The sequence below is a fragment of the Dama dama genome, chromosome 28 (assembly GCF_033118175.1).
Source record: "Dama dama isolate Ldn47 chromosome 28, ASM3311817v1, whole genome shotgun sequence".
Classification (NCBI taxonomy): domain Eukaryota; kingdom Metazoa; phylum Chordata; class Mammalia; order Artiodactyla; family Cervidae; genus Dama; species Dama dama.
This window is the reverse complement of record NC_083708.1, coordinates 23237566-23255809: the sequence shown is the minus strand read 5'-3', so window position 1 is coordinate 23255809 and position 18244 is coordinate 23237566. Positions and strand designations below refer to the sequence as shown.

General features: G+C 40.6%; 1 protein-coding gene and 1 pseudogene across 1 annotated transcript in view; both read left to right on the top strand.

Moving 5' to 3' along the window:
- The window catches only part of SNAP91 (synaptosome associated protein 91), a 158382-nt gene that overhangs the window by 111179 nt on the left and 28959 nt on the right, over positions 1 to 18244 (top strand). Inside the window, exons 14-21 of the mRNA XM_061131620.1 lie at positions 129 to 143; positions 290 to 457; positions 6469 to 6576; positions 7527 to 7775; positions 8018 to 8095; positions 8255 to 8326; positions 8780 to 8863; positions 10112 to 10195. Of these exons, the coding sequence (XP_060987603.1) occupies positions 129 to 143; positions 290 to 457; positions 6469 to 6576; positions 7527 to 7775; positions 8018 to 8095; positions 8255 to 8326; positions 8780 to 8863; positions 10112 to 10195 (858 nt within the window). The remainder of the gene's footprint in view (positions 1 to 128; positions 144 to 289; positions 458 to 6468; positions 6577 to 7526; positions 7776 to 8017; positions 8096 to 8254; positions 8327 to 8779; positions 8864 to 10111; positions 10196 to 18244) is intronic.
- LOC133047997 (tRNA (cytidine(32)/guanosine(34)-2'-O)-methyltransferase-like) lies at positions 10846 to 12184 on the top strand (annotated as a pseudogene).

Genomic DNA, 18244 nt, shown 5'->3' with positions numbered 1-18244 from the left:
GGTCCAGAAAGGTACGTAAAGCTAAACTTTCTCCAGTTAGTGCCGCACCCTGCTTGGACATTGGTGTGGTTGAAAGTTTCAGCTTTATTTCTTATTTCTTCATACGCTGACCCCATGGACATCAATAGACCTTTTGGGAGAGGGTGAGTAAAGCTTTATCTGTAAACCTCTGTTTTGAGAGACTTCCATATCTTAATAGTTGCCCTCACTTTGATCATTTGGAGCCTGGTATATCTTTTGTCCTTCCCTTTTCTTCTCTTGCATCTGTTCTGTGTCTGGTGCCACGTAGATTCTCTGGCTGCACTTTCCTCCGTCCCCTCCGAAGCGCAGATCTCAGATCCGTTTGCACCAGAACCTACTCCTCCTGCTACAACTGCTGAATCTGCAGCTGCTGCAACCCCTGCCTCAACCACCACAACTGTCGCTGCCGTCCCTGCTGACGTCGATCTCTTTGGAGGTTAGTCAGTCACGTCCCTCTCCTTTCACTTTCCTTCCAGGATTACTAAAATTACCGTAGTATGAAGATGTTTAAAATATTTTACACGATAGAACAGTATGACACAACTTTTAGGTACTTTTTAAATGTTTATCCATATGTATCTTTGCTCAGTTTGTCAACTTCATTTAATTTTCGTGGTTTTAGAGCACAAGTTGCAATGCTTTGGACCTATTTTATTTTCTGTTTTTTTGCAAAGTTAGGATTTAAGTCACTATTAGGACTCTTGTCCCATATATGGGTTCCAGCCCTGCAGTATCTGTAAAGGTGGTCTCAGATCCTTCTATCCTTCCATATTTAGGATTGGGTTTTTGGAATTTCTTTTTAGATTTGAACTAGCTGAGAAGGAAAAAAATATTTGGGGACTATGGGAGGAGGAATTCTGGTCTAAGTTATTTTTAAAGTTTTAAGACAAAAAGTCCTCTAAAAGTTCAGACCTAGAGGTCTCTGAAACGTTTAAGGACATCCATTTTTGCAACCTTAAGCTTGTTCTTTGCAAGCAAAGATTTGGATTATCTTTGGCTTCAGAACTTTGAGAGATCACTGGAGTCAGTATTTGTGATGCTGATTGAAAACAGGTTTATATCAGACTTTGAAATGATAGTCTGAAAATATTTTTTTTCCATGCAAATCTAAGTTCTGACAGAGTTGATTTACAGCTGTAAGCCTGATTCAGATATCCTAGGCTCTACCAGTATAACATGCCTGGACCCAATGAACCATCTGAAGCCACTTTATTTACATCTTCCCATCTTGAGTCGTGCTTATGTCCAAACCTGGAGAAGTGCTCATTTTAGATGTGTACATTGAATAGTGTTATAATCATCATAGTTTTGTGTTTCTCCATTTCAACATAACATCTTTCCCAGGGCATTTTGAGAATATGGTAAAGAAATCAGAGGATGCCAAAGAAAAAGAACGGTGTCTAAGACAAGGAATCCTCAGCTTGATACTGCATTTTTGCCTCTGTTTCATGTGAGGCAATTTGCTGCTGCCTTGCTGCATGCTATTACAGAAAAAATCTGCTTTTATTAAAAAAAAAAGTAGAAGGGATTTTCAGATTCTTAAATAATTTATTATAAAGAATTATTTGCCAGAGAAAGTTAGTTTTCCAGTTATGCCTCTATAACTTTTGAGACCAGAAATTAGAGTTTTAGTTTACATTTATAAAATCAACTTCTTCATCCCCTCCTTCTTCCCCCATGATTGGTCTTCAGTATGGATGGTTTCTCATAGGCTTATGTTAACAGGAAAATTGAAGAAAAATAAGAGCAGGGTGGTAACAATTTTGTATGTAAACATTTCTGTTCCTTTAGCTATTTAGATTTTTGTTTTTCAGTCCATTTAAAGGAGCTTAATTGCCTATAAGAAGTCAGTCAACTCCATCTTGCTTCTCTCCTGGTCCTCTAAAGCCTAAGATATTTCCTGTAAATATTCTTTGTGCCATTATGCTGTTTGTGTTGATCATTACTGCTTTGATGACATCCATCAAGCAGAAGAATCTGTGTGTTTGGAAATATTTTTATGATGTCATTCTTTCTCCCTGCAATACAAGTTTAAAAGGTCAGTACTGTAGCAAATCATATTACTTAATGCCAAAGAATGGAAGCTCTTCTCTAATTTCACCAATGTCCTTTCTAGTCAAATGGCTGGAGGCTGAGGCGATGAGTACCTCTGCAAATCTCATTACAATTACTTTTACTAATCTTTCTAATTCTGTAAACTGTCTCCTGGCCACTGGTAGCTATAAAATCTCTAACCTTTATGTTCATAAATTTATGTGTTTCACTGTATGTTTTATGTTAGTAGTTTTCAGTGATATCCCCTTGTTTCTTTCATGTTCTTCATGGCTTTATAAGAAATCATTTAGAGGTAGGACTTTAAATTAAAATTCAAACTAAAATCTCTCCAGTCATGTTGTGTGGCCATTTAAAAAAAATATATCTTTAAAATGGTCAAGTGGTAGAACTTTTGAATAATAAGAGCATCAGTTATTTCACATATATGACTTTAAAATATGCCCCTATGAGGTTTTATGTAACATGGCTATCAGGATTAAATAGACTTTAGAAATAGGATTAATGCATTTTAAAATGGCTAATTTTTTAATTTTCAGGAATATGAAATATTAAACATTAAAATTTTCTGTGCATTTTAGTCTTATATTTTCATTACAGATTTGAAAAGTAGGGTCTATCTGTTATTTTAAAATACTCAGATTGATACCTACATAATGTTTTAGTCATTTCAGTGTAAGTCATTAATAACATTTTTTAAGAAACATTATATTTGCTAAATGCTTTATTTTTTTAAAAGGAACTTTTAAAAAAATAAAATCTGTCTTCTCTGGTCAGGCAGAACAGGACTGCAAGGCAGTGTTGCACTTGAAAAAATTAATAAAACAGATATTGAGAGAAAACAAAAAATTTTAAAACATTGTTTTTCATTGATGTAAACTTTAGTAACAACATACTAGTTTTTTTTTTAACAACACAGTGTTTTTCTAAGCAGTGCCATGCTAAATTGATGCTAATTCCTTTTGCATTTGCCAGGATCCCCTTTCAGTCAACTGTGTTAGTTGGTGAGCATCCTGCGTGAAGATGGTAGGCTGTGAGCACAGAACCAAGTGGCTGGAAAACCAAAGAACTTGCTTCCCAAGCCTGACCTCATTTGTAGAGGCTGCTTAACAAACTAAGTTAACTAACCTTCCTTAAAATCAATACTTAAGTATAAGCCCTCACAACTAGACTTAATGGAACAACGTTAAAATCTGAGACCTTTGGGAAAGAAAATGAAATGGTGGTGGCTTTTGGGCTCAAGATGTTGAGAATGATTGAAACCTTTGAGCCACGTATGTGATTTAAAGACGGCTTATGTGGCTGGAGAAGACAAGGAGGAATAGTTCAGCCTGGGGAGGACAAGAGCAGTAAGAAATGTTCACATAGGAAGTCAGGCACATAATAAAAATTTAGGGGAAAATTCTTCCTATGTTGCCAGAAGGAAGAGAAGGCTAGTCTGCACAGTATCTGAGAGACTGGTTTTCTGGGTAAGACTGGACCGAGTCCATAACTGTAGAAAAGCAGGAACACACATTTCCTAGAAATAGCAGGGGTTGGTTGGTAATTGGCAGAATGTAGACATGAACTGTGAGTGGGTAACAACAGAAAGAGAACTAGATTGGAGGTGGTTTTAGCTTTCAATGCTAGAAGGATAATTCTGCCATCGATTATGAAAGAAAGCTGGGTAGCTAAGAAGTTTTATTGTTTTTTAAAAAACAACATCATAATTGCTTTATTATCTCTCACAGTCTCACAGTCTTGGGGGTCTGCTGAACCCAGCTGGACAGTTCTCTCTCTCTTTCATGGCTATAGTCATACAGTGGCTGTGGGGTTGGGATCATCCAGTCTCATTCATTCACATCTCCATCTCCTGTGCTGGGAGGACTTAAAAGCCACAGGCTGGAGCAGCTGGGGGTCCTTTGTTTAAGAGCAGTTTTGACAGTAGTAGATGAGTTAAGCTTATAATGTTTAGTTTCAGAGAAACATTAAAAGGAGATGTCTTGCTGACAGGGGAAAAATTAAAAAACCACCTTTCCTGAAGATATAGCTATAAATATGGGTTTCATCTGCTTACACAGAAGTGATCATTAAAGAGGCACACCCATGAATACTTGTTTGAACTCAGCACTGATGTAGAAAGAAAGAAAGAAAGTGAAGTTGCTCAGTCGTGTCCAACTCTTTGGGACCCCGTGGACTGTAGCCTACCAGGTTCCTCTGTCCATGGGATTTTCCCAGCAAGAGTACTGGAGTGGGTTGCCATTTCCTTCTCCAGGGGATCTTCCCAACCCAGGGATCGAACCCAGGTCTCCGTCATTGTAGGCAGACGCTTTATCGTCTGAGCCACCAGGGAAGCCAGCAGCACTGATATAACTGATCTTAATTCAGCCCTACGAGGAGGGAACAGTATAGTAGAAAGTGGCACAGTTTATCACAGAAGAGTGGTTAACCACACAAACTTCAGTCAGACAGCTTACAGCCAAATCCTGACTCCGCCATTTGCCAAACCTTGGGCAAATCCTCAGAGTTTACAAGTTTCCATTCTCTTATCTACAAAGTGGAGATGATAGAACTTACATCCCAAGAGAGTTGTAGGAATTAAATGTAATAATGCCAATGAAATATTTACATAGTGACTGGCACACCAATAGTGACTGCTATTACTGCTTCTATTGCTTCCAATCACACTATCCTCAGTTCCAGATTTTATAAGAATCAAAAGAAAGAAAACAGACCTGACTCACAGCAAAATATTTTCAACAGCCCATGGGATTGCAGAGTCAGACACGACTTAGTGACTAAACAACAACAAACCTTCTCTTAGATTGTTGGCCCCAGTTCTTAGTGCTTTCATGTTTCCCTAAGTCTTCTGTGATAGTATCCTTAACATGGCACCTGGGGAGGCTGTCTGTCCTATCTTCAAGTGTGTTTTTCATATGCCATTGTTGTTATTCACCATCTCCCTTGACTGCCCCCTACCAGAACGTGTTCCCTCAGTGTAGCTGTGAGAAGCAATCAAATCAAGCTGTAACATATGATTGTCCTCTTGTCCATTCCAGGGATATTGGTGTTTTTGTAAAAAACCTTTTAACCCACATGAGTCTCTAATGTTTAATGTTTGTTAATTCTGGGTTTCAGGATGACACCATAGTGTGTCTCATACTCAGATCCATTTGAAACACTCTGGGTTAAACTGAGAAACAAGTATCTTGACTGTAGGATTTCCTACCACTTACTAGATCAGGTAAATCTCTGAGAAAGGGGAAATACTCGGTAGCATTTTGTTTGACAAATTCTTAATGGCTGGAGGAGCAGTGTTCTAGGGAAGGCTGGTAAGTATTGCAGAAGGCAGCAGTTTAGGATATAAGTCTAGCAGGTAAGTGGCAGGTATTTTTTGGTCCCCACTTTCTGGGAATTTCTTCTAGGCAGGTTGTATTTATGATAACTTCACTCCTTTTGTACTTTGGAATGAAAGGGTTTCTTTGAAAACTCTAGGTAAAACTAATTTTACCATAATTAACATGGTGTGTTGACAGAAACAAATTGGGATCCTTTGCACACATCAGCCATTTATAAATTGGGCATTTATAAATGGAGGCTGCCTGTGTGTTAATGGATCTACTGTATATTATTATAATTTACTGTAAACAGTTACATACTTGTAGTTTCAAAACATGAAACTATGTTTTTAGTTCATTGAAAACAGGTAATTTTCCACATAACTAGAGCAATGCAGTATTTGAAAATAGCCATAAATTTAAGTCAAAATAAAGGCATTATGGCATCATCGCCTAATTTTTTTTTCTTTAGTTCTTTAAAGCAAATCCTTGATTGTGTCTGAAAATGTTTCTTGGAGATAATGAAAGTTTAACTTATGAATATTTAATATATGTCATGTTAACAGTGCAATTTTGCCTAGACTATAAAATAAAGTTTAAATTTAAATGGTTTATGTCATTGTATATTTAATTTTATTGGCATTAAAGAGGACCTCCATGCTTGCTAGAAACCATGAGTCAGAGACATCGTAGTAACATAGTATATAAATAATGAAAGCTCAATGTCTCGAACTGCCTAAGAAAGTAATTTTTGTGTTTTAATTTTTGCATCCATTACTTTCTAGTGATGCATAAAACATGCTTCTCAGAGCCCTTATACAATGAGAATCCTGTTACCCTGTGGATCCTCACGGTCTCAGCAGGCTCCACACTGCACCACTTTGCATGTAACCAACATGAAGGGGCGCCGGGAGTCATTGTTCTGTGACTGTCAGTAGTGCATGGGCCGTCAAAATGCATTTTTAAGAATTCATGTTGTATAAGGGAGCCTTCTTTGCAATTTAACTTGGTTCTTTTACTGTATTTTTCTTCTCTTTTTATCCCTTTCATTTCTTTTGTTTTAAAACCTGCACCCAAGATGCCTTTGCAGCTTCTCCCGGGGAGGCCCCTACAGCATCCGAAGGGGCCACTGCGCCGGCCCCCCCAACCCCCGTAGCAGCGGCACTTGACGCTTGTTCAGGAAATGGTGGGTTTCCAGTCCTGAGCCCGTCTGTTGTCGTTTTGTCCTGATGTGAAACCCCCGTAGCTAGACATAGCCCTCTGTGTTTCTAATTTTACTTTCTTCTGAGCATAAAATACCACTCCTCCTAACAGAATGAGGAATGCTGACACTTAAAACATTAAGAAAACGAAGGGCATACTTATCAAAATTGACAATTTCTCAAGATTGACAATTTTTGTCACTGCAAGTATGCTGTCTTAATGTTTTTGTTCCCCTCTAATGTTACTGATGGACTTCCCTGTTGGCTTAGTGGTAAAGAATCTGCCTGAAATGCAGGAGACACGGGTTTGATTCCTGGGTTGAGAAGATCCCTTGGAGAAGGAAATGGCAACCCACTCTAGTATTCTTGCCTGGGATGGACCCCATGGACAGGGGAGCCTGACGGGCTATAGTCCATGGGGTTGTAAAAGAGTCCGACATGACTTAGCAACTCAACAACCACCATAAATGCTACCAATGTATTGTACTCTTTTTGTAACACTGAATTCCAATATACAGGCATGTTTTCATGAATCTTCCAAGCTACCAAGTTGACCAGATTAAGTGAGCGTTTAAAAAATAACAATCTCCAATCCTAGACTGTAGTCTAACCTGACAAACACTTGGAAGTGTTTCAGTTTCTGAATTCGTGGTACCAGCTAAATTTTCTTTTCTCTTTAGAAGAACATGCTAATCACTGACCACCACCACCACCACCACCCCCCACCTAGTAGGGTAGTAGCTCAAAGCAAGCAGTGTAATGCCTCGCCAGCAGCTAATGTGTAGCCAGCAGCTAATGCCTAGCAAGCAGCCGAAAGCCTAGCTAGCGTGTGGATATCTGCGCCAGGTGCCTTGGTCCCCGTAGTTACGGCGCTGCTCTCTTGCCCGTTCCCTTACTGATGCTGCGTGTGTGTCTCCACTTTCCTTTCCCCAAGACCCCTTTGCCCCGTCTGAAGGCAGCGCAGAGGCTGCGCCCGAGCTGGACCTCTTTGCCATGAAGCCACCCGAGACCAGTGTTCCGGTAGTCACCCCCACAGCTAGCGCAGCCCCTCCGGTTCCCGCCACCGCCCCTTCTCCTGCTCCCGCCGCCGCGGCCGCCGCCGCCGCCTCCGCCGCCGCCGCCGCAGCTACCACCACCTCCGCCGCCGCCGCCGCCGCTCCTCCTGCTCTAGATATCTTTGGTGGTAATGTTTTTGTTGTCATTGTCGATGTCACTGAACTCTTGCCGCCCGGTGGATTGTATTCCGGTCCCTGCGGTGTCCTGCATACGCAAAACTCTTGACTGCATGATGTCTGTGTCATCAAATGGTTCTCCAGCAACCATTTGCAGCTCATTTCAGAACTCTTCCAAAAAGTGCTCGCCCACAGCTGGAAAGTGTGGCGGGTTCCTCCAGCTGAGTAAAGGCATGTGTGTTCTTGGTCTTAGATTTGTTTGAGTCTGCTCCTGAAGTCGCCCCCGCGCCTAAGCCAGAGGCTGCTCCTAGCATAGACCTGTTCGGGACAGGTAAAGCCAAAGCCCCCTCTCTTTACGTGAGTTTGCCTCGATGTTTTCATGACAAAACCCTTGGCCCACCCCTGTGATGATGCACTTGTTAGATTTCTGACTGTGATTTCAGCTCTCTACTCACTTCTGCTTGGTTTTGGTTTGTTTCACTCTGGGAAGATGCTTTCTCCTCTCCACCACAAGGGGCCTCTCCTGTGCCTGAGAGCTCTCTCACTGCTGACCTCCTATCCGGTGAGTGCTTCTCCCAAGGTCAAGCCTTCCTAGATGTCTTAGTGGTGGGGGTGGGGAGTGGGGGGTATGTGTGGAGAGACAGATGTGAAAATATGAAGGTTGTCTTGAGTTCTTTTACACTCAAAATTCACTGGGAAAAAAAAAAAAAATTCTCATTTTTTGTCCATCCCCAATTGATGACCCCCTATATTTCAAATCTACTACCAAGTGGAAAGAGAAAAACTCTTTTTCACACTACATCCTGTGACCTCAGGGAGTCAAGTTTTATTTTCTTCTGTGAAGTATGTATTTTTAAATCTGTTGGCTTTTACTTAGCTGTTAAGACTGTCTAACTTAAGAGGATAGATCTTCCTGCTATTCAACATGAAATCTCAGAAAGCGATTTGTCGAGGCTCAGGGTTCCATTTTCCTTTGGGTGACGTACGCTTTGTCCTGTTCTGTGCTTTGCTGCAGTGGATACGTTTGTAGCACCATCTCCTGCAACCACTGCCTCGCCAGCAAAAGTGGATTCTTCAGGTGTGATAGACCTTTTTGGGGGTGCGTATCTCTCCTCCTTCAACACTCACAAAATCCTCCCCCCCCCCCCAGAATAGTTTTGAGATCTTGTACTTCATTGTACTTCATTTTTTTTCTTTTGACTATGTGAAGTTATTTTCATCTTTTAAATGTGAACTTACATTTTTAAGATCTTTCCATTTCTTTGTCATCATCCTCTTCACCCTCATCAGCTCATCCTAATTTTTAGTGCATGCCCTAACAAAACCAGATGATTTTTCATTTGCAGTCTTGTGTTTTTAACTTTTCATTCATCCTAATGTAGAATCAACTGATTGGAATTTCCTGCTACTGCTCTTCCTTGGTGGTCCTGATCTGTCGGCTAAATCAGTGTTTCCAAGTTCTTTAAAGCAATATAAACATAGATAATTTGGAATTGAAAAAAGATAAGCCAGTCACAATTGAAAGCGCAAGCTCTAGATGTCATGCATTATTCCATAGGGTTTATTTATGTTGAGTTTAATGTTCCTAAATCCTCCCTGAGAACTAGAAGATGTTTCACTGACTTAAATGCATTTTTCTTTTCCTGTATGCTATTGGAAGAAAGGCAGATGTACTGAATTAACTCTAGAACTACTCATTTGGATGATACAGTCAGTGTCTTCTGTTAGCAGTAAATTTATTGGGAAAAGTCCAAGTTTGGACTGATTTCTTTATGAATTTCCATAAATGTGTGTGCTGTGGGCTAAAATACCATCCTTAGCAAGTGAAACCCACATTGAGTAGTTAGGATACATTGGTGCATTATGGTGACTGCCATGAAAGGAATATGAGAGGTACAGTGGTGTCGCAGTTTGTGACATTCAGAGGTTCAAAACCTGTGGCAAAATCATTAAACTTTGATGCAAGTAGGGCAGCTGCTGCTTGAATGAAGTTTGTTAAATTTTGTTTACTAGAGTTCTAAGTGGGAGGGGATTCTTGGCTTTAAGCAAAAAGTTTTAAAACATTGATCCTGTTTTGACAGATTATAGGATTTAGCCTTAAAAAAAAAAAAGAAGAAAAATAATTTTCTTACTCTTACAAAGAGGTGTTAATTGTAAATATCCTAGAACTCTTCTTTTGAGAGAATGAACTGGTCAGAGCATAATTCAATCCATTCAGTCATTTCACATATCCACAGGTGACAACCTTACCACAGAGTGTCATATCTGTGCATTTCTCAGCAAATCACTTCCCTTACTTACTGTTTACACTTTTTTACTTTTTTGCTGCATAATGGATAATGGGTAGATGCATTCGGAAGTAGTGCTTCTGAACCCCAACCTGCACCTCAGGCTGCTTCTAGCTCGTCAGCATCGGCAGACCTACTAGCTGGTAATTAATTGCATTAAAATAAAATAGTATTTTATGAAAGTTAAGTTTGGCTGTATTTTTATAAGTAACAGATAATATATAAATTTCAAGGTGCATGTCTTCTTTTCCTTTTAGACATGAAATTGAAAAACAAGGCATTGTATAATAGAAAGTTGATTATTTCCCAGGAGTTGATGAAATTGGTCTTAAAATCACATCTGTATGCAAGCCACCCCTGCAGCTCATTAGATGCCTTACTTTAAGTTAGCATGTTTCTTTTTTTATTAAAGAAGTAATATGCTTAATTCAGCAATTTTTATCTTGTATTGTCTTTTTTTTTTTTTTTTTTTTTTTGAGGATTTCTGGGGAAAGGTACCATGATATTTGACCGTTAGTTCTGTAATATGTGAATACTCTAAGAGAAGCTTTTCTGCATTTCCATCATTGGTTAGATTTTTTTTCCCTCTTTTTTTTATTGGAATATAATTGCTTTACAGTGTTTTTTGAGTGAATAAAATTATATGTAAATACCAAGGGAAATGCAATAAAGATATAGCATAACTAAATGTTAAAAATTATTTTTAGAGATTTTAAACTAAAAATTAAGGAGCATCTCAAAATTGCGGAGAAAGCGCTATCAAAAATTAGTATGTGAGTTCTCGTGCCTCGCGATGTTTCTGCCTCACCTTGCGAGACCAGTGGCTTTACTTGCGCCCGTTGCATGTTGGGAACGGCAGTTCGTCAGACTGGCTACATCTTCACGAGATGCCGGAGCTCAGGTGGTAAGTTCTGGTCCGGTCCGGCTTCAGACGAGCCACTGCGTTCCACGATGACAGACGTGCCACACTCTGGTCGCCGTTAGGCATGCGTGACAGGCTTTCAGAGCGACTAAGGACACAATCCTAAAACCTACGACTTCTCACTTGTGACTCGTGCTGCTCATGGACCGGCTGTCTTCGTTCCTCTTCTCCCCACCCCGAAAGTTTGAGCTTACTGTTGTCAGGCCCCTGGGCAAACGGTGTGTGAGATGGGACGGTCTCAAAGGACAAGCGAGATGTCTACTACCGCCTAGCCAAGGAGAATGGCTGGCGCGCCCGCAGTGCCTTCAAGATGTTACAACTTGATGAGGAATTCCTGCTCTTCCAAGGCGTGACGCGGGCGGTTGACCTGTGTGCGGCCCCAGGCAGCTGGAGCCAAGTGCTGAGCCAGAAGATTGGGGGCCAGGGTTCTGGCCATGTGGTGACTGTGGACCTTCAGGCAATGGCTCCACTACCAGGCGTGTTACAGATCCAGGGGGATATCACCCAGCTGTCCACTGCCAAAGAGATCATCCAGCACTTTGAAGACTGCCCCGCGGACCTAGTGCTGTGTGACGGGGCTGCTGATGTAACTGGCCTCCACGATGTTGATGAGTACATGCAGGCCCAGCTCCTCCTAGCTGCTCTGAACCTTGCTACGCACGTCTTGAAGCCAGGGGGCTGCTTTGTGGCCAAGATCTTCCAAGGCCAGGATGTGACACTGATCTACAGCCAGCTGCGTGTCTTCTGCTCCAGCATGCTATGTGCCAAGCCCAGGAGCAGCCGGAATTCCAGCATCTAGGCCTTTGCTGTCTGTAAGGATTACGACCCCCCTGAGGGCTTCCTGCCGGACCTGACCAAACCCTTGCTGGATCACTCTTACAGTTTCAACCAATTGGATGGCCCCAATCACATCATTGTGCCATTTGTGACCTCTGGGGCCCTGAGCACCTATGATTCAGACCGCAGTTACCCACTGGACCTAGAGGAGGGCTCAGAATACAAGTACACTCCACCCAGGCAGCCCCCAATCTCACCACCCTACCAGGAGGCCTGCACATTGAAGAAGAAAGGGAAGCTCGCCATGGAGATCTGCCCCCAGGACTGCCCCATGAGTACAGCGGAAGGGTTGCCCCAGTCCCTGGCTGCTCCACAGCGCAAGACCCTGCAGCCCTCTGAGGTGGAAGACAGTGGAGTAAATTATTCATTTTAACATGTTAAGTTAGCTGACAGTCTGATAAGGACTGGGAAGCTGATTGCAGTCAGAAAAACCAGAACTTGAGTTGATGAACTTGTTTTCAAGTATCTCCTCAACGGTTCTGAACATATAAGCTCCAAGTGGGAACCATGAATAGGAGGAAAGAAACATCTTGGAATGTCCATCTTCACTACAGAGGGGATTCTTAAGTGGGGGTCTTGCTTCTCTAAATCTTTCCAGCCATGGGTCCCAAATATGTCCAGAACTCACCCTGAAAGCAGGGCTTCTTAACCATGGGTAGAAGGCAGGGGTATCTGTGAACTTGATGGAGGGAAATATTACATCTTTATTTTTCACTAACTGAAATTTTAGCTTTACTCCAGAATCTGAATGCTGGCAGCAAATTAGTATTGTAAAATTAATTTTACAATAGTAAAAGCAGTGTCTGCAACTTTTCCACCAACAGAGATCACAATTACTTGTTTAGTGTTATGTTGTAGTTGTTGCAGACATCTTGAAATACTGTTCACTTTGGTCACTACTTTGAATAAGATCTTTTTTTTTGATTAAAGGATAATTGCTTTGAAGAATTTTATGGTTTTCTGATGTACAACAGAGATCAGCCATAGGTGCGCCCAGGTCCCCTCCCTTCAGGGCCTCCCTCCAGCTCCCTCTGCATCGCCCCCCTGTCACAGCAATTGTCACAGGGCCCCTGTTTGAGTCCCCTGGGTCATACCGCAGGTTCCCGTTGGCTGTCTGTTTTACATGTGGTATTGTAGGTTTCCATATTGCTCTCTGTGTACGTCTCACCCTGTCCCTCCTCCACTCCCCCATGTCCATGGGTCTGTTCTCTGTGTCTCTTCTCCATTGCTTCCCTGAAAGTGAGTTTATCAGTACCATCTTTTTGGATTCCATATATGTGTGTCAGTATATGATGTTTGTATTTCTCTTTCTGGCTTACTTCACTCTGTGCGATGGACTCTAGGTTTGTCCAACTCATTGGACTGACTCAGATGCGTTTCTTTTTATGACTGATGGTATTCCGTTGTATATATGTACCACAGCCTCTTTTCCCATTCATCTGTGAATGGACATCTAGGTTGCTTCCATGTTCTAGCTATTGTAAATAGTGCTGCAGTGAACAGTGGGGTACATGTGTCTTTTTCAGTTTTAGTTTCCTCAGGGTATATGCTTAGAAGTGGGATTGCTGAGTCATATGGTGGTTTAGTTCCTAGCTTTTTAAGGGATCTCCATACCATCTTCCATAGTGGCTGTATCAGTTTACATTCCTATTTACATTCCTACCAGCAGTGCAAGAGGGTTCCCTTTTCTCCACATCCTCTCTGGCATGCATTGTTTGTAGACTTTTTGACGATGGCCATTCTGACTGGTGTGAAGTGGTATCTCATTCTAGTTTTCATTTGCATTTCTCTAATGGTGAGTGATGTTCAGCATCTTTTCATGTGTTTCTTCGTCATCTGTGTGTCTTCTTTGGAGAAATGCCTTTTTATTTCTTGTTCCCACTCTTTGATTGAGCTGTTTGTTTTTCTGATTTTGAGTTGTATGAGCTGCTTATATATTTTGGAAATTAATTCTTTGTCAGTTGTTTCATTTAGTATTATTTTCTCCCATCCTGTTCAGTTCAGTTGCTCAATTGTGTCCAACTCTTTGAGACCCCATGGACTGAAGCATGCCAGGCTTCCCTGCCCATCACCGACTCCTGGAGCTTGCTCAAACTCATGTTCATCGAGTCAGCGATGCCATCCAACCATCTCATCCTCTGTCGTCCCCTTCTCCTCCTGCCTTCAACCTTTCCCAGCATCAGGGTCTTTTCAAAGAAGTCAGTTCTTTGCATCAGGTGGCCAAAGTATTGGAGTTTCAGCTTCAGCATCAGTCCTTCCAATGAATATTTAGTACTGATTTCCTGTCAGACTGACTGGTTTGATCTCCTTGCAGTCTAAGGGACTCTCAAGAGTCTTCTCCAACACCACAGTTCAAAAACATCAATTCTTCAGCACTCAGCTTTCTTTTTTTTTGTTTGTTTGTTTTTTGTTTTGTTTTTCAGGACTTTTTATTTTTAATCTTTGTCTGTATTGCACACTGCCTTGAACAGGGTTCAGAAACTGGCCTATACAGTCACCAGGTTTGTGAATAAGCTTTCTTTTTTTTTTTTTTCCCTTTATTTATTTATTCAGTGGGTTTTGTCATACATTGATATGAATCAGCCATAGATTTACATGTATTCCCCATCCCGATCCCCCCTCCCACCTCCCTCTCCACCCGATTGCTCAGCACTCAGCTTTCTTTATAGTCCAACTCTCACATCCATATGTGACTACTGGAAAGATCACAGCTTTGACTAGATGGGCCTTTGTCGGCAAAGTAATGTCTCTCCTTTTTAATATGCTTTCTAGGTTGGTCATAGCTTTTCTTCTCCCATTCTGAGGGTTGTCTTTTCACATTGTTTTTAGTGAATAAGATCTTATAATTTGATGTACTAATAAAAAAGTTCATATATTGTAGCACCCCCAAAAAAGATTTAAGTGTGTAATTTAAAACCCAAAAACAAAGACTAAATGGATAATCTCTTGAAAGGACACATATCCCAGAAAAACTAGTTATTTTTCATTTAATTTACTTCTAGAGCTATGACATAATTGCAATTCCAGAATTGAACTGTGAATAAAATATCATCTTAGTCACCTCCTTGAGTAAAAATTTCAGGTTCTATTTGGTATACCCAGTGTGGTGAAACTAGAGAACTTTCTAGAACTTTCTGTGTCCAAGGAGGACAAGCTAACAGAATAAATCTCTCCAAGTCATTGAGGTTGCTGGTGGGATACAGGTATCACACACATCTCAGACAGTCTGGCTGGAAACTTGAGAGTTATTATAACAAATGAAATGTTATTTCTCCCAGTGAAGAGTAAAACCGTCAAATTCCTCTCATGAGATATCAGCTGAAGATACAGGTGTTTGAAAGATGGAGACAGCTTCCTGGATGGCCATGTAAAAATGGACTATTAAGGGAAGTTAGGTATGTTGAGGGATATGCCTGACTTCTGAGGTTGACATCAAACAGGAAAAGCATTTTCTTCCATAACAGACAACTCTGGTGTGACTGCACCATAATCTGTACTAGCATAGGACTGTGCCTGTTCCTAGTTTTAATTCCACGGGTATGGGAGAATAATGTCCTGCAGTAAGAGGGAGACCTTTCATAGTTTCGCATTTTCTGTTAACCACATGGCACAGGTCGATTTAGCAGGGCCATGGAAGTCCTTGAACTGATTTAAAACATAAAAATTTTCAGCGTGCAATTAATAACAGTTCCCACTAACTGGTATGGTCTATAGAGGACCAATCATTTCATCTTCTCTGGGGGTCAGAAACAAAATTGTCAGGCAGAAGGTTCTCAGGCTGTTATTCTTAGAAATATTGACTCTCTCAAATTGATCTCAGTAAATGGACTTAATAACTGTACCACTGAGAATAAAGGAAATGACAGCATCTTTAACATAATAGAGCACATGTGAGTGTGGGGAAATATGTGTGGGAGTGTATTTATCTACCAATAATTTTAACATGGTACTCCCTCGACCTAAGTGATGTGTGTAGATGATGACTGTCAGTTTTGGTATGTCTCTATTAATAGAACTTCCATTAAGTGTGTATGCCATTCCCCTGTAGAGAGATACATTCATAAGACTGATCATCTGTGATAAAAGGCAGTATGTCTTTAGCTGGTGATTCCGTTGTAGGACAGCTCAAACATGTCTGCAGGACATCTGAAACATATATTAATAGGCAGGAAGCCTAGTAGTTATTACTTTATTTCAGTTGCACAGACTTTCTTAATATAATTCAGAACCAAAGAGAAAGAAAGAGTCATCATTAGTGGTCTCTTACTCCTTACCTCTATTCCAAGTCTCTAAAACTTTTCACTTAACAGGAGTTCTCCAAACTCCTTGTTAATGTCTATCATTTTCCTGCTGAACTCTTCCTTTAGAGTAAAGTGACAGATTTTTCTTCCTTAACATAATAATCAGTTGGTTATTTTATATCACTTTATAGCTTTGTAATTAGCCTAGGTTTGTGAAGGTGCCTGCTTCATAAGAACTGAGTATAATGGGGAAAAGCCATCTTTCCAGATCTCTGTTGATTTTATAAACCTATCAAAAGGGGATAACTCTGACCTCACTCCTGGCTTTAGGAAAGAGGTCAAGTAGTATTGTGGGGAAGAACCAGGGTTCTGGAAGATTCCTTTCTGAAATCCTGGCTCCGCACTTGCCATCAGGTCACCTGAGTCAAATTATTTAACCTCTGTGGCCCCAGTTTCCTCATTCATGAAAATTCCTGGAGTGATTGTGAGGTTTAAATGAGCTAACACATGTCTTAGGTTGAATGACATAAAATTGCTATTTTTGTAGGATCAAAATGGTCGAATATTGGCAACATATGTGGCTCAGGTAGTTCAAAAAATTGCTCAGAATGTGCCTGTCATTTGGTGAGCCTCATGCCAATTTTGGCTACACCTTCACTTTCACAGAGAAAGCAGTGATTTTTTTTCATTAAACAGTGTTATTTATTCATGTGTGGGAATGATCCCCTTACCTTATGAAACTCAACAGCACTAAGCAGTTGAGCCCTGGGTAAATGCACATGGTTTTCTCTTTTTATTACTGAGTCATGGTGGTGTGTTAACTTCCCTTTGCATCTTCTCTAACTGTGAAAAGATATGATTGAATCAGCTGATCTTAATGTCCTTTCCAACACTGATATGCTGTGACCCTAGAATAAATTGTCCTTTTTTGACCAAATTTTAAGAAACTGAGCGTCAAGTACAGTTGTTTCCATGTTCACCTGTAACAAAGAAAACCACACCCTTTGCCTAGATTTCCCACAACCGTATTCCAACTTGTGGGGGAATGTTTCCAAGAAGTTAGCCTTAACGCAGCAACCAACCTTCCTAAAACCAAAATGGTCATATCCTCAAAAATAATTGCATTTATCCCATCTTTGCTTCATTATGATATTAATTTTTAAATATCTACAGGATGTCTTATCTTCATTTAGGAAGGTTACATGATCCTTAAATCACTTGAAAACTGCTAAAATCACTTCAGGTAGTCCCCATGAATTTTAGAGAGCATCTTCTAATAGGTAACAGTCCTCCAAGTTGCATTTTTCATACATAAACAAGGAAACCTAAGCCAATGTCAGTATCCATTTCCAGGGGCAGCATGACTTTCTGATTAGAAATAGTAACTGGAGAACTTCAATGGAAGTCATTTCCAAAATTATAAATTGACTGTTACAAAGTGTAAGCTGAAGGTTTTTTGTAAGCATTCTTTTTGTTTTTTGGCAAGCATTTTGTGAAGAAAAGATATAGCTAGATGAGAAAAGAATACATTTATATATATATATATTATTTATATACCCAAACTGAGTATAAAAAAGACTTCTTTAATTTTGATACATGCTTAATAATAGGACATCATCTAATGTCTTCTTGAGGAGTCACTTTCTTCATAGGCTGCATCTTTTTGTACAGAAGCAATACACAGTGAGCTCTGCTTCTGTCTGTTGATTGAGAGCAGTAATTTACTTCCAGGCTTCAAAAGAGAAACACTTAATTTGAGGTCTTTGCTTTCTCCTCATCTTTTAAATTCAAAAGTACCCTTCATTCAATAAGTGTTAATTCAGTGTTTTAGACATTTGACTGAGTATTCATGGAAAAGATGAAAAAAGATGGTTCCTGACACCAAAAAGCCATCCCCAGGGTGGGGACTTGGGGTGGAAATAAAGTATGGTATACAGGTAGGGTGGGGCGATGTACCAGTGCTGAGAGCACAGAGCCAGGACACATCACCCATGTATACCAGGTGTGGGAGGGGCAGGGTCGTTGTGGCTGGTAGCTGTGCGTGGCAGTAGGAGGCAAAGAAACCCTCCCAGGGCTGGTATTTGACTCATTGTGATGTATTATGACTGCAACTGAGTTTGCAGGGAGGGGAGAAGGGGGCCCAGAGACGGATGCGCTTGTTTGCTATATAAAGGAAGCCACATTATATGAAC